The sequence below is a fragment of the Rhinichthys klamathensis genome, unplaced genomic scaffold, assembly GCF_029890125.1.
Source record: "Rhinichthys klamathensis goyatoka isolate OS25496 unplaced genomic scaffold, OSU_Roscu_1.1 h1tg000018l_1, whole genome shotgun sequence".
In the NCBI taxonomy this organism is placed as follows: domain Eukaryota; kingdom Metazoa; phylum Chordata; class Actinopteri; order Cypriniformes; family Leuciscidae; genus Rhinichthys; species Rhinichthys klamathensis.
Window position 1 is genome coordinate 5281212 of NW_026606569.1, and position 17460 is coordinate 5298671.

The 17460-nt window shown below is 39.9% G+C and overlaps 1 protein-coding gene across 1 annotated transcript in view; it reads right to left on the minus strand.

Moving 5' to 3' along the window:
- Nucleotides 1-1333, minus strand: part of LOC130069950 (protein NLRC3-like) — a 54397-nt gene extending 53064 nt beyond the window's left edge. Inside the window, exons 1-2 of the mRNA XM_056234157.1 lie at nucleotides 1241-1333; nucleotides 1028-1156 (exon numbers count right to left, since the gene is read on the minus strand). Of these exons, the coding sequence (XP_056090132.1) occupies nucleotides 1028-1156; nucleotides 1241-1298 (187 nt within the window). The 5' untranslated portion in view covers nucleotides 1299-1333. The remainder of the gene's footprint in view (nucleotides 1-1027; nucleotides 1157-1240) is intronic.
- Between the last annotated feature and the right edge of the window lie 16127 nt (nucleotides 1334-17460).

Consider the following 17460-nt stretch of genomic DNA (forward strand, 5'->3'; position numbering starts at 1 on the left):
GCAGTGCCTGTACACAACCATCATATAATGATAAAAATCCATCCAGTGGTTTTGTTTTAATCTCCTTATATGTTTTCCCCTGCCTGAAATCGAGCCGTTCGACCGTGTGACGTCACAAGGTCGCACGCCCCTCCCACGATTGTTGATTGACAGCAGCGTTTCAACACAGACCCGCCCTCGCTCGTGAGCGAGCTGTCAATCATAGTCAGCGCGGACCGGCGCGGTCATTGTTGATATGCTGGAGCACTGTCTATGAGCAGAATGGCGTCTAAGCGATTGTGGTGTTCTGTTCTTGGGTGTAATAACGAACACAGTCATTTTAATGTTCCTAAATCCGAACCGCTGAAGACGCAGTGGCTGAGTTTGTTTTCGAAGGGAATATTCCCCACGAGCAACGTCAATGCTCATGTTTGCGCGAATCATTTCTCACCAGACTGCTTTATAAAGGAGGGTCAGTATAAAGCTGGATTTGCTAAGAAGCTGCTCCTGAATAAAGGATCGGTACCAGATATTCGTGTTCCTGCTGAATCTCCAGAAGAACGGAGGTGAGTGTAACGTTTTATTAAACTTTATATTAATATATTAATCTTTGCAAATCGCTAGCTGCACGCTTCACAATGAATGTGTAATTATTGTGTTATTGAGTTACAAATGGTGTACGCACAGAACAGAGAGGCGGAGTGAGCAAAACTCATTATCATTTAATGTCATATGCACTGAAACGGCGTGCTGAAAACAGAGCTGTTTTTGACCAGGTAAAATAAGTGTTTTCTTACAATACTAATGAGAATTTTTAATTAAAGTATATTACAAACTTTTAATTTAGACCCTAAAGAATCATATTAGCTTGTACAAAAATGGCATTATATGACCCCTTTAAGAATAGGATTCACAACAAGCATTATTTTATATACGATTGTTAATAAGCAGTGTGTCTCAGAAAGCACAGTTATTATATTACATAGTTTTATTATATTTTTATTATATAAATTGTATTATGGTCATAATTATATATACACTATATTACCATTTCCCGCAGTGTTTGAGATGCAGTTGATGGTCATTGAGTTGATGGTGTTTCCAGCGAATAAAGGAGTGTTTACAGTTGCTCCTGTTTCAGCTTTCACATTAGATACAACACTGCTGCTCATCTGGACTGGAATAGAGATAGAGAGATTAATTACATTGCTTAAATCACAACTTTAACATTTCTGATATTTTTTTCTTTTATCACTATTACCTCCTTTTTTGTTTTCCGGCTCATCTAGTGTGTTATCATGCTGTTCAACAGAAGCCATTGTCCTTTACTGACTTACAGCTGTTGGACAAGAACACAAATGTCTATAAGGAATCGTATGTTATCAGACACTTTCCAAAAATACAAAAAAAGAGCAGAGTATAAGTGCTGTCAATCGATTTAAAAATACACTATTATTATTATTTTTGGTCCTTTTTTGGTAATCGCGATAAACGGTAAAGTTTTAAATATATTTTGATATTGTAATACTTCCACATTAAATCTCCAAAATGATGTAGAAATAGCATAAAGACATAAATATTTGCACAGATATTCCTGTAGCTGGCCAACAACGACCCACTCAAGGACCTTATCCAGAAAAGGTAGATTTGCAATAGGCCTATAGGTAGATAATCTTCAGGATATGTGGCCGCATGAAAATGACAAAAGACCAACAAATTTAAGTGGGGTTTGTATTTTATTCCTTATAATTAGTTAGGAGTTTCTGTTTCTTTTACTGTACACAGGGCAGAAGACCCACAATAAAACAAAATACAGTGCCAGTATATCTTTGGATCACACAGCAAATTGTTCACCCCAAAATAAAGGAAATATAAAAGTACAATTTGTCACCTCTTATTGTGTGCAATAATTAAGAACAATGCAAATAAGACAACACCACCAATAACAATAATACGGTAGCGGTACTTCTGGAAAGAAAACATAACGTCTTAGAACTGCATAAACAGTTAGACTGAAATAACACTCACAAAATACACCTGAAATGACATACAGTAGTGTGGATATTACTAACTTTTTCCCATGTTTCTTACATTACACACTAATAAATCACTCCTTCCACGCAAACAAGCCTCGTCTGTACATGCGGTGCGTTAACTCAGCCACACTCACACATTCACGCAATCCTGCGTAAACATCCAACTACCCAGTGGTGTAGTCTACGTGATACGCAGGTATACGCCATGTTTTGAATTAATAAATCAAAAGTAGAGCTGTACAATGAATCAAATCTCGATATGGACTAGTGTTGTCACGATACTAGAATTTCTAACTTCGATACGATACCTTGAAAAATATCGATATTCGATACCATTTTCGATACCACAGAGAAAAAAACTGCCACAATATTAAGGGGGTATTTTTTTTTATTTAAAGCTAAATATAACAAGTCTAAAACATGACAATGAGGTAGCCTATATTTTACATCAGTGGTTCTCAACCCGCGGCCCGTCGCAAATGCTGATGCGGCCCATGATGCTGATCACGTAAAAAAAAAAAAAAAAAAAAAAAACTTATAAACTTATAAAACTTATCAAACTTATAAAAACCAATATAAGTTTGAACAATATTTATTTTTTTGTCAAAATAATTTTGGTGATCATGTAGGCTACTGGTTTCACATATGCGCAGTACTGACGCAACTATGAACTCACAATAACACAGTTAACGCAGACAATTGCAAGCGCGCGCTCTGGCAGATTTTAAACGCATCAATTAACGATCAAAATGGACAAATATGTTATTAGAGGAGAAAAAAGATGCAAGGAAAATACTGATAAAGGAACACGTGCAAACAAGAAGAGTCGTCGGATCAGCAGTGAAGGTAGGAAAGTGCTTGAAGAATGGAAGAATCAGTTTGCTGTCAACGAGCGAGATGGACAGCCTTTCTGCTTGCTCTGTAATAAAATACTGGGCGTATGTAAAACTTACAATGTCAAAAGGCATTTCGATACCACCCATGCAACTTTTGACACGAAATATCCACCTGGATCTCAGGAAAGAGCTTTCAAGATAACTAGTCTTGAAAAAAATGCCATTGTTGAACAGAATACAATGCGAGCTAGCTTAAAAGTGTCTCAGGCCGTGACATTAGCAACGTTCAAAATTTCCTGGCTCCTTGCCAAACACGGCAAACCATTCAGTGATGGAGAGCTAGTTAAGAACTGTTTTCTGGAATCACAATGTCTGTTTGATGACCTGAGCAACAAGAGCGAGATAATTCGCAGGATAAAAAGTTTACAGCTCAGCAATGACACAGTTACTCGTCGAATTTCTGAAATGTCTGAGAATTTGACAGAACAACTAAAAACTAAGCTAGCCACTGCTTCAGCACTCAGTTTGGCTGCGGATGAATCGACAGAGATCGGAGATGTTGCTCAGCTTTGCATTTGGGTGAGATGCGTGAATTCTGAGACTTTTGAGGTTACAGAAGATTTATTGGCATTGAAATCGCTACATGAACGAACAAGGGGCGAGGACATTTATAGAGCACTTAGTGAAGCATGCAAAGACATGAACGTACCGGAATCCTCAGTTGTCTCCATACTGACGGTGCGCCCTCAATGACGGGAAAACACAAGGGTCTCGTAGCTGAAATGCGAAAAATCTCCCCTGACTTGTTGGCATTTCACTGTATTGTGCATCAACAAGCACTATGCAGCAAGCTCGTTGATGGATACTTCGTGGAGGTTATGAACACTGTGTTCAAGGTGGTCAATTTCATTCGAGCGAGGCCTCTCATGCACCGCCGTTTTATTACGTTGTTGGGCGAACTGGACAGTGCTTACGGAGACCTCATTCTGCACAGTGAAGTGAGATGGCTAAGTCGTGGAAAAGTCTTGCATCGCTTTCTGGCTGTTCTCCCCGAGATAGTAAACTTTCTTAATGACATTGGCCAGGGAGAAAGATTTCCAGTCTTGAGAGACAATGAGTGGAAAACAAACGTTGCTTTTCTTTCAGACGTCACAGCTCACCTAAACAAGCTGAACTTACAACTTCAAGGTGACGAAAAACATGTTGATGACCTGTTGAGCTGTGTTGAGAGTTTCAAAATGAAGCTAGGGCTGTACACGGCACAACTCAAAGATGATGATTTAACTCACTTTCCACTTCTGAATGACGTGTGTGAGGGTGTACTGGACATACAACAGAAAGAACGATTCGTTAAAACTCTCAGTCAAACGCAGGAAAAATTCACCTCATGTTTTTCTGATTTTGAGAAAATAAAATCTGCAGGACATTTCATCAGAGAGCCATTGACTTTCCCTGTGGAAAAAATCAAGGACTTGGCTGCAACTTTCGGTTTGTCCCGCCGCGCACTCGAAGATGAACTGATGGATGTTCAGGCAAGAGGACACAGCCGACACAGCGCAACAGTCATCCTCAGTTACAGAAATGTGGCGAAACATCTCTGGACAAAACCTCAGATTATTAAGTTCAAAAGTGCTTTCCATATTTGGGTCGACATACATTTGCGAACGCACATTTTCTGCAATGACGCGCATCAAGTCACGTTTCCGTGCACGTCTTACAGACTGCAACTTACAGTCACAACTTCATTGTGCTGTTACTCCTTTTGAGCCAAATTTCACCAAATTGGTCTGCTCCCGACAACATCAGGTGTCTCATTAATGGTAAGTAGAATTATACTCTCTAATAATAATAATAAATCTAACTGTAATCATTTAGATACCTTAATGCTCAATATCTTAGTTTGCATTGGTGACGCCAAATGTAAATGATATGCGGCCCGTGAAACTTGAACTTAGACATAGTGTGGCCCACTGAAAAAAAAGGTTGAGAACCACTGTTTTACATGAACAAAAATGTCCTGGGTTCTATTTGTTAATATTTTTTAATTGGACCAGAGCTAACATGATGTATTTTTATTACCTACTGTTATCAAAGATTAAAATATACTGTAACAAAAAAGCACTTAACAGTATCAAATTGGAGGATAGAGTGTCAGTAAAATGTATAATAATAAGATTAAACATTGAATTTTCAGTTAAAGGAATTTCATTACTGAATTCAGAGATGCCATTGTCTAGCTGTTTAGTTTATAGTATCTGTGTAATCAAATTGATGATAATCGCTAATGAAGGCAAATTGCAGAATTAAATCATATTTTTTGAATAAAGTTAAATAGGCTCAAGTTAATTTACATTTGACCACAGTTACAATATTTACTTAAGATTCCTCAGTCAGATTATGTTAGCTAAGAATTACGGTGAAAAAACGAGACAACACAGACTCATAAACAACAACAATACTAGGCCATCTTGGTTAATGTTTCAGAAAACTTAAAATGAGAAGAGTTACAGTGTTTCCTTTTTTTAGCAGTGGGGGCAGGTCTGTCCAAACAACAAACACCCCTGATGCTGAGCATATGCTTGCTAAATGGTACCCCTGGAGCCTGTTCCTTAAGTCTGTTTTCACCTAGGCTATACAATAATTTTTTTTAAATGAGTGATGTGAGGGATTATTGATAGTTGAGTCAAACAATCTTTTGGGTGCCCGCAGCCCGCTCGCAGTGTGAAGCGCGTGTCCGCGCTATTCTCTGACATGCCCGCTCGCGGTGTGTAGCGCGTGTCCGCGCTATTCTCCGACTCCGACATGCCCGCTCGCGGTGTTTTTTTTTTACGCGTGTCCGCGCTATTCTCCGAAATGCCTGCTCGCGGCATCTTTCCATTAACTTCACTTTTGCTATTTAACCAGAGTGAATGAGACGAGTGCGTCACATGTGGTGTTTGTCAACGCACCTTTGGAGAGAAGTGAAAGTGATCGCTCGGCTAGTATCGATTCTTCTCGAAATTAGTATTGGTACCGTTCAGATATTTCAGTATCGATATTTATCGAAATATCTATATTTTTGACAACACTAATATGGACTAGTGTCTGTGAATATTAAAGCTCAAAGAGACTGCAATTGTTCTACACGTCTCTGGGAATGAGCACTCAATGCGGCTCTAATACACACACACTGAAGCGTAGCACGCGTGACGCTCGTGGTGTTTTCAGCGTTTCACTGTATGAGGACATGATGTAGGCTACACGTGCACTTCATCGCAGAGCTGCTATGAGAGTCACTTCACTTATCACAGTATACTCACTACAAAAAACTAGACCACTGCAACTACCTATGGATACAAATCGACATTCGAGGCAATCTTCCAGTAAATGGCAAGACGATGCGTCGACGACGCTTTGGGAACTCCCACAGCGTGAATGCGTCTGAAGCATCTATGTCAACTAGTCCAATGGAAAGAATGAGCGTCACGGGCGGGTGACGTCATGACCAGGAAGAGATAAAAGCACACCCGGTGCAAACCGGCATTAGCTTCGAAAATTGCCGAAGCAAGCCTATCACAGGGATGCAGGAAGTATGGCAGGACAACGCATCGTCTTCTTCCCTATCTCAGGGAACTATGGTTACAGTCGTAATCTGAGACGTTCCCTTTCGAGGGAACTCGCGATGCGTCGACGACGCTTTGGGAACGAGAATACCCAAAACGCCAAACTTTCAAGTACCTGAGTGTCAGCCTGTTGTATGCTAAGCACCTGAGAATCTGGGCCAGCATCCAGGTCCAACCTGTAAACCTCACGAATGTGAGCGGTGAGAACCAGCCTGCTGCATCACAAACGTCTTGGAGAGAAGCCCCAAATAATAAGGCTTTAGAGAACGCCATACTCCTGGTATAGTGAGCCAAAGGGCATGGCTAGTCAGAGTACTAGTAAGCAAGTGAAATGGCCTCGACTATCCACTTACTAACCGTCTGTTTAGAAGCAGGAAGACCTTTCTTGGATGATCCAAAACAAACAAATAGCTGGTCAGATTTTCTACACAGAGAAGTCCGATGAACATAAGTGTCTAGTGCTCGCACTGGACACAAGAGGTTCAGCTTTTCCTGGTCCGAAGAGGTAAAAGGAGGAGGACAGAAACCCTGCAGCACAATAGGCCTCGGAATCATGGTCGGCACCTTAGGGACGTATCCCTGTTTTGGATATAAGGATGCCTTGACCATCCCCGGTGCAAACTCAAGGCAAGTGGGGGAAACCAAAAGGGCCAGAAGGTCTTCGACTCTTTTGAGGGACGAAATAGCTAGCAGAAAGATGGTCTTAAAAGTAAGAAGTTTTTCTGAAACCGAGTCTAAGGGCTCGAATGGAGCCCTAGACAGGCCTTCCAACACTATAGCAAGGTCCCAGGCCGGCACCCTAGTGCAAGTTGCAAGCCTCAACCTCAAGGTGCCATGAAGGAAACGAGTAATCAGGGAGTCTCGACCCAATGAAGTACCACCCACCAGGGCGTGGAAAGCTACGTAAACCTTTAGCGTGGATGGACATAAACCTGATGTAAAACGTTCTTCCAGAAACTCGAGTACTGTGTTCACTGAACAGTAAACCGGATCCCACTGACGCTGGTGACACCAAGAAGTGAAAACTCTCCATTTAAGAGAGTAAAGTTTCCTCGTAGCGGGAGCTCTGGAGCTTAGAATGGTCTCAACAACCTCGGTTGAGAGACCACTCTCTATGAGTTGGGCCCCCTCAGAGGCCAAACCCACAGATTCCAAATCTCTGGCCGGGGGTGAAATATTGTGCCCCCTGCCTGAGACAGAAGGTCTCTCCTGATTGGGATCTCCAAGGGAGGGCCGTCGAGGAGATGAATGAGGTCCGCAAACCAGATTCGACTCGGCCAGCGTGGTGCTACTAGCAATAGGCTTATTCCATCCTGGTGGATTCACTCCAGAACTCCTGGGAGCAGAGCGACAGGGGGACATGCGTACAGACGTAGCCTCGGCCACGTCTGAACCATAGCGTCCAACCCCAGTGGGGCTGGTTGAGTGAGGGAAAACCAGAGTGGACAGTGCGTCATGTGCTGAGATCATGTTCGCGATATTCGTCATGTTCGCGAACCTCATCGGGCCCCACTCCCTCACTCTTATCAATATCCCCCAGCAGTTCAGCTTGATAAGCCTGAAGCACTGCCATTGTGTGAAGGCAGGCTCCAGCTTGACCTGCTGCCGTATATGCTTTGCTCACCAAATTAATGGCTTTAACCCTCTGGGGACCAGAAACGCGCCGGCGCGTTTTGCTCGTTTTTTTTCACATAGCAGAAAAATAGACTTAAAGTACTACCATCATTTCTGTTCATATAGAGTTAAGAAATATGAGAAAATAATCTGTTAAATGTCTACTTTTTTATGTGCCCACATACAATCGAAATAAAATATTGTGCTTTTGTAAAATAAAGAAAATAAACAGGGTGTGCGTTCTGCCTCTCGGTCACCGTGAACTTTTTTTCTGGAGCACGTCTCTAATCTTCAACACAACTCAGCTAATACTATTCACCCAGCCATAAGCAATATATCTTTTAAATCATTTGAGTTTGTACTTTTAAATGATCCGATTCAAAACTAAAATTATTATTCTCCGTTTATGTCATCTATATAAAAAGAGAGACGTGTCAGCCCATCTCATTATCGTTCTCTCAGCTGATTATCTGTGGTAATGTGACACGCCTACGGAGAGCACGCGCTATTCAAACGCAAATATGTGAAGCAACACATTGAGACGCGTTAACGCCCATAAACTCTGAAAACACACATTATTTTTTAGTCAGATTAATCTACTGTCGTCTTGCGCGGCTATATGTGGAACAATCCTGGGACATTTACCACTGGGTTATTTTCACTTCGAGGATGAACAGATTCAGCTGAGAAGTAAGTGTTTTTTGCAAGTGCTTTGTTCTAATCGCGATATAGAATAACGTAGTGTCTGTAAACGGAAAAATAGCATACTGTTAAATGTGAATCATGTTTGTGTCACACAGTTTGTGTGTGTGTGTGTGAATGAATGAATGAACGCACAGATACGCACTGTTACAGACTAAATAACAGACAACATTTCGTTGACTCGTTTTGGATAAAGTTTTTACTCTAAAATAGACATCAAATAAGCTTTTTTAGGAGTTTCTGCTCATATGTTAAATATATAGTATGTTTTGTCAATAAACTAATCAACTAAGATGTTATAGTGTTTGTTCAAGCTATATCAAAATAATGAATCCTCAACTTTGAAATATGTATGATCAAACTAAGACATTTATGGAGAAAGACAATTTTCTTTTCAAGATGTTTCCAACTCTAACTTTGAACTGAAATAAAACCATGTCTATATGGTGAAGGGTGTGTGATAGAAGTGTCCAGACGTATGCACCCTGTATTTTCCTTATAATATCCAAACAATCTAAAAGCCATTCTTTTTTAAATCTCCTCATTCTTTGTGCAAGGCTCCTGTAATGATATGGCCTGATAGCACCTAATAGGGCCATTATGGGAGGGTCTTTGTCTTTCTCAGGTGTGGAATGCCATACATATTAATGAGAGATCAAGCCTCCTGCATAAAGCTTTCTCAAACAAAACACGTCATTAAAAATGTAAAAGACTTTATTGACTTATCTGAATGAGTAGTCAGGATGATTCTCACATAGTTTTGGAGCAAATATTCTAGGCTATGTGATACAATTTTCAAAAGTCTTGTGAAGAAATAATCAATATGTGTTTTGTGGTCTTATTTCAGCAACTTTCATTTTTATTTTTTTCAATAACCACGCATAAACATTATTCTATTAAAAATACAAACATGTACATACATGTTGCTCAGATCTCATGGTAGCCAAGTTTGTGCTATATAGAGTGAATTTACACCTTTGCCATTAACATGTTTATAAATAACTGAAAAAAGCACAAATGTCAGTGCATGTCAAAACATCCCAAGGGCCCCAAAAACACTCTGGTCCCCAGAGGGTTAATGGCTTGGTGGGCAAAGCCGAGGCCTTCAGAGACGATGCTGGACCGGGCAACAGATAACTCGCGAGCATCTGTTCAGCCCGGGGCATCGACTCATATCCATACTCTTTGATCCCTTTTATACCTGAATATAAATGAACTTGACATTTATTTTTCATTTATTTTTATAAATGAAAGACGTGACGAGTATGGCTTGTTCCACGATCTAGAAAGCTCACTGTGAAGATCGGGGGAAAAGGTGAAACACTAGATGTTAGGAAGGGCTCGTCTAATTTACTTTTGGGAAGAGTGCCCCTTTTCTCGGCTGGCCACTCAATATGTAATTTATCAACCGCACGAGTAATCACCTCCACCAGCTCCTCATATGTTGGGGAAGGAAGTGACGAATCTCGGAAGCATCTCGCAATGCTGGCATTCAGCCCCCTCGATGGCTGAAACCGCATGCTCCAGTCCCAAACAAATTACACAAAGCTTGTGTGTATCCCCACCCGTTAAATAACGCGGGCAGGGAGAAGCACACAGTTTGTAAACTTGTTTCGCCATAACTTTCCAATATATATATCGAACAGACAACAATAAATAGACAGAGACAGAGTGACACAGATCGCTTGCTGAGGCAACAGAAGCTAATGCCTCGACTTCCTCATCGCGTGTTCACGTTTTTTTATTCATAATGTATCAAACAATAAGCAGACAAAGGACAGAACATACAGAACTTCTACAGGAATGAAATTATATCAAATACATGTTAAGCTTTAATATATATATATACACATAAAATAACATGATAAACATATACAGAGGAAACATTATGCGTTAGTGGTATTACCAATTACCAAAAATTATCATAATATTTCAAGAATCTGTCACTTTTCTTGTTCTTAATCAACCTTAGAGATTTGAGAATTGCATCAATTTCAATTAAGAAATGTGGAAAAGTAGAGAAATTTTGCTTGTGAATAAAAAATTTCCCAAACAAAATAAAAAAATTAACAAAGTAATTCATTAAGTATTAGCTTTATCTTTATAGTAACAGATTATATATTTTAACTGAAAGGATTTGGAAGAATCAAGGTGCTTACCTATATGACGATATAAACTTTTCCAAAAGTTTTGAGTTTTTTCACACTGGAAAAATAAATGGATCAGTGTTTCATCCTTATTCTTGTTCACCAGGTATATTTTATGTAAGATCTTAAAATGAACTTCTTTAGTTTAATTGGAAATGCAGTACTTATGAGCCAGGCTTCCTTCCAGTCTATAAGTTCAATAAAAGAGGCCAAATAAAATTTGCCTTTAGCAACAATATCATTTTTATTTTGAAGAATTTGTTGAATATGCTTATTATTACATTTCTTGCTAAATATACTTAATCCATCTAAGATCAAATCAGGTTCTTTGGTGACACTCTTACTAAAACTTAGATGACATTTAACAAGTTGGCTTTAAGCACTGCGTTATATTCTTTAAATAGTAAGAGGAAATTATGAACAGACCTAAATTCTTCATAAGATAAAAAAAATACCAAATTTATCACAAATTTCAAGAATTCCAATTATATTCCTGTTAAACCATTTAGAGAGAAAAACTGATTTATTTCTAATCATTATATTAGAGTTGTTCCATAGAAAGGTTTTATGTGGTGAAATTGTGGGTGTAGCATAACTTCCTGCTGATGAAATTTAGATACGGCAATCTATTCTGCAAGTAGTTACATTTCAATATAAAGAGAAGGCTACCCATATTTGTAAAGATATGATTCAGGATAAAAAACATATAGAATAAGGATTTGTTAAGCATCTTTTAATCCAAAAGGTGTTCACTGTATAACTAAAATCTAACACTTCAAGTCCACCTTTTTTCCGACTATTTGAAAGGACTGTTTTTTGAGCTTATGAAGTCTAGAAAGATTTAGTTAATTCCTTTAGCAGTAGAGACACTGACAAAAAGTGAAAGAGAAGGATATACAAAACTAGATAATCCTTCTGCTTTGGACAAAAGAAGCCTCCCATAAAGGGAAAGGTCTCTTTGGAGCCAAAGATTAAAGGCACACCACGGAACTTTTGGCCACTAGTGGCGCTCGACCTGTAACTTTCACGTCTAGCGTCCCTAGAGGCCACAAGCTCCGCAGCACTGTCGCAAAAGTCAACCGGTCAGCCCATAGACAGTGGGTCAGCCTCCCGTGTCTTTAGATTGTGTGTGCTTGCAGTGTTTGAGGTGGGCAGCCTTGCCGCGCTCGATTCCCTTATAGCAGTCTGCTGAGAGAGAGCGAGCGGGGCGAGCCCCGTGGGGCTTAGTGCTAACATGTCTGTGAGTGAATGTGGGCGCGGGACGGCGGGCACATTTACTGCACTAAAAACACCGTCGGCCTGAGCTGACTGTGACTTATGTGTGTTGGTTTCGTTTTACAGAAACCGTGGGACATGTTGTGTGTAGTGTTGGGCACTGAGTCGTGGGCACGTGTACATTTGTACATTTCAAATGTACACAATGTACATTTGACATGAGTCGACTTTATTTGTGCGAGCCCTGCACTGTGGCGGGCTGTGTTTGTGTGTAGAAATGAACAATGGGCTGTGGGCATTTTTTTACACTCATAACACCATCGGCTGTGGCCGGAATACCAGAAAATACTACACTGCTTATATGATTTATCTGGGTCACCTTGGAAACGGCATTTGTGTGCAGACAAGCGTCAGCATCGGTCGGGCACCCCTCCTCCTCCTGTAGCTCACGCCAGCGAGCGAACGCTGGACCAATGGTGATCCTCGTCCTGGCTTTTCATTTGTCACTATGCCTTTTTCTTTTAGTGTCCTCTGACAAAACCATTGCCTTCTTCCTTGTAGCTGTTGGTTCGGCCATGACGAAAACATAAAATATACAGACGGCAACGGCAATCAAACGCGAGTTGAGCACTCACGTCAGAATCTGAGGAAGTTGTGGGTGGTGGGGGAAGTGACGTATGCCGTAAAGCGGTCGAATTTTGTAGTTCTTTTTGTGCTCGGGTTCCTACCCGAAACCCGAAGTTACATAGTGCTAGTAAAAGCGATACAGACACCTTCAGGCTTCGGCAGACGTGTCATTCAACCTATTGTAAGTCGATGTACCATCTCAATGGGTTTTGGTAATATATTATAAAGGTTGAAAAGTTCCACAGTGTGCCTTTAAAGATGTTTTGGGTTTTTTAACCCGGCCAGAAAAATTAAGCTGTTGTCGAGCTGCTAAGTTTTTTGTTAAATAAATACCAAGATACCTTACGGTCTCTTTTACTGAGATAACATCGATTGAAGAATCATCATTTTTAAAGAGCATCATTATATCACACTTGGACATATTTAGTTTCAATTCAGAAGCACATGAAAACTGCTCAATTACATTTAAAGCCTTAGTTAATTGACTCTTATCTTTTAAAAAGAGAGTCGTGTCATCAGCTAATTGGGAGATTTTAATTTCTCTATCAAAGATCAATATACCTTCCAAGCTTTGTTCATAATACTTAATGATAATAGTTCTGTAACTAAAATAAGTAAAAAAGGGGGAAATTGGACAGCCCCGTCTGCAGGGCTCGAGACTAACGGCGTCCTATCGTCCTGGGGACGATAGAAAATGTGTTTAGGACGAACAGAAATATTTTCCAGGACGCCTACAGGACGAAAAACATTTTTGTATGTGTGTTCATTTATTACTAGCCTATTAGGCTAACTTCTTATGCCAAATGCCAAAATTACGCGACCAAGCGCTGACTACAACGGAGCGCGTCTTCTCATGCTGTTACTATAGTTACTATCACTGGCCGGCTACTCACCCGGAGACTTGTTCCGCGGTACATCTATCAAATGGCTTAAAGGGATACTCCACTTTTTTTGGAAATAGGCTCATTTTACAACTCCCCCAGAGTTAAACTGTTGAGTTTTACCGTTTTTGAATCCATTCAGCCGATCTCCGGTTCTGGCGGTACCACTTTTAGCATAGCTTAGCATACATCACTGAAGTGGACAAGACCATTAGCATTTCTAAAAAAAAAAATGACCAAAGAGTTTCGATATTTTTTCTAGTTAAACCTTGACTCTTCTGTAGTTACATTGTGCACTAAAACCGACGGAAAATGTAAAGTTGCGATTTTCTAGGCTGATATGGCTAGGAACTATACTCTCATTCCTGCGTAATAATCAAGAAAATTTACTGCCAATTACTAATGATATGACGCAGCGCCTGAAAATAGGCCACCTTCCGTCAACACAACGGAACTATTTTCAGGCGCTGCGTCATATCATTACGCCTGCTGCTCTCATGGTACGGCAGTAAAGTTTCTTGATTATTACGCAGGAATGAGAGTATAGTTCCTAGCCATATCAGCCTGGAAAATCGCAACTTTACATTTGCCGTCGGTCTTAGTGCACGATGTAACTACAGAAGAGTCAAGTTTTAAATAGGAAAGATATCGAAACTCTTTGGTCATTTTTTTTAGAAATGCTAATGGTCTTGTCCACTTCAATGATGTATGCTAAGCTATGCTAAAAGTGGTACCGCCAGAACCGGAGATCGGCTGAACGGATTCAAAAACGGTAAAACTCAACAGTTTAACTCTGGGGGAGTTGTAAAATGAGCCTATTTCCAAAAAAAGTGGAGTATCCCTTTAATGACATCGCAAATATGTTGCGCTGGTTAAACAACGGATATTCAATGAATAAAAAATAGACAAAAATGTTAGATAGTGACGATTTAGGAAGAGATCCAGTCAGAGATGTCCTGCGTTTGTGGTAGATGCGCACATTTGTATTAACGTGCTGATCTACCCAGCGGCACACGAGTTGGCATGCACTGCATGTCTCATAAAACGTTAAAACATGTAAACGTCTGGGAGAATGAGTAGAGCGCACATATATCTGAATAAGAGTGACGGCGCAAAAAAAAGCTCTATTCGGTGCGGTTTTCTGTGCGCACACACGACCGAAGCGTCCAGCCATAGACACAATACAGCACGCGAGGACTGAATTTAGCTCTCTTTCGTGTCTGAATGGACAAAAAACACACAACATTATGTCTAAATGTCCGTTTAGGAGAGTATTAACTTAAACTATGTCGGTTATGTCTTAAACAGTTGTGAGTGTATCGGATGTGCATCAGTGGATTTGGATCAGCATGTCATTGGACATGATCCGACGTCTTAAAGTGACAGTGGGCAATAAACCTAATGCGGTCTGTGTCCTTAATATTGATCAAGCAACAAAAGAAAAAGAGAAAATCATTCACTGCTCGTTAATAGCTTTAATAAGGATTCATTATATTTAATTCATACAAATAAATATGTCTGCTGCTTGAAAAAATAAAGAATGATGTATGCAAGTTAAAAAGAATGCATATATCATTAATTGGAAAGAAGACTGTTCTATTCTAGGAAAAGTGGTTTTATTTAATTTTAAGATATTTTTTTTAAGTCACAGTAGTTAAATCTGTATCTGTATTGCATGTTCAAACTTTAAAATCATTCATATTAACAGGTTAATGTTTTCTCCGGCACAAAGACCTCAGTCAGTACAAAGACTGAGACAGAGACACAGATTTTTTCCCCAAATTCTGTGTTTTAGACTAGAGAAGTCATATTACACTTTTTAAAGCCCTTTCTCTTAATAACACATTTTCCAGATGATCAGCTATGACACATTACCACTTTGAGAAGTAGTCACCAGTATTTATTTGTTATTGTTTAATCCAACCATGTAAAAAAAAAAAGAAAAAAAAAAAAGATTTGTTCTGCATGAATACAAAAAAGCATTTAACTCCTTTTATTTTTTATTTAATCTGTTTTTTACCTATTTACAGATAACTACTTTGAATGGAGCTAACTAAATATTATAACATATATCATAAACACTTTAATGGTGTTTTTATTATGTGACTAACAACTAACAACTATAGATGATAATAAAGTACAGAAACAACATTTTTATTTTGGGACGGTTGACATTCACTTTAGGACGGTTCAAATTGTTTACCAGGACGGTTTCAGGACGGAGGTGAAAAAAGTTAGTCTGGAGCCCTGCCTGTCTGACACCGCGGGTAATGAAACATCTCTTAGAAGTATTGAAGCTAATTAAGACAGAGCTGCTAATATCTCTATAAAACATTTCAACAACATTAACAAAAAAGTCACCAAAACCAAATAACTTGACAGTCTGCAAAAGAAATCCATGTTCAAGGGTGTCAAAAGCTTTATAAAAGTCTAGGAAAAGAATCATGGCTATAGAATGGATAGAATCTGCATAATCCAAAAGATCTAAAATAAATCTTATATTGTTACTGATGTGCCTATCTTTTATAAAACTTGATTGTGTCTCTGCAACCAACTCATTAAGTTTGACCTTTAATCTATCAGCAATAACCAAGGCTAAAATTTTATAATAGATAGTCAGGAGCGTAATTGGATGCCAATTGTTACGCGGGAGCAAGGATGAAACAGAGAGTGAATCCAATCGCAAGCACATTTAATTAAACAGAAACAAACAGGAAATCCAGGGAACTCAGAACAAGACAGTAGTAACATTAAACAACAACCGACAGCCAACAACTGAAACACAGGGGTTTAAATACACAGACAAACAAGCTAAACAAGATAACAAGGGGGCGTGGTTAATAAGAGACACCTGGGGAGACTAATAGACATAGACGAGGAACACCTGTGGACACTGAGCAACAACATGACAAAAGACAAGACACATGGCAGGATAACATGACAAACAGGGAATCACATGACAGACAAGAACAAGGAACAAAACACAAAACCCACACCGTGACACCAATTACCTATTAAAAGAGTGTCCTTTTCCGGTTTGGGAACAAGGGAGATAACACCTTGTTTCATTGATGCTGCCATTGCCTTTGAATCAATACATTCTTTATACATGAAAAGCAATGGCTGTTTGATTAGTTCCCAAAAATGAATATTAAACTCAACAGTTAGTTAATCACTGCCTGGAGATTTTCCTTTCTTCATTGAGTGAAGCGCTATATGAACTTCCTCAATGGTCAAACCAGAATCACAGAAGGCTTTGAAGTCAGTATCAATAACGTCTCGGGTTATGACTATAACCCTTGTTCCCTGAGAAGGGAACGAGACACTGCGTCGAGAATCGACTCTTTGGGGACGCTCCCTTAGCGTGCGCCTCTGAAGTATGAATGAAACTATTCCAATCCTGATTGGTGTTGCGTCATGACGTAACATGTGACGGCATAACCGGATGCATAAAAGCTACGCCGGAACAAACACAAACTAGCCTAGCGATGAAGCAAGCCGCTCTCAGGCCTTAAGGGGCGTGGCAGAACGACGCAGTGTCTCGTTCCCTTCTCAGGGAACAAGGGTTATAGTCATAACCCGAGACGTTCCCTTTCGAGGGAACTTAACACTGCGTCGAGAATCGACTCTTTGGGGAACGAGTGCCCACTAGGCCACGCACCGAATAGGCCTGTCCCGGAGTGAAACTGTCTAGGCACTCAGCGAGGACTAAGCACGTGTGCACCAGGCGTACTAGGAAGGTGGAGACTGTAGAACCTAATAAAAGTATGTGGAGTAGCCCAACCGGCTGCCTCACAGATCTCCTGTAGGGGTACTCCCGA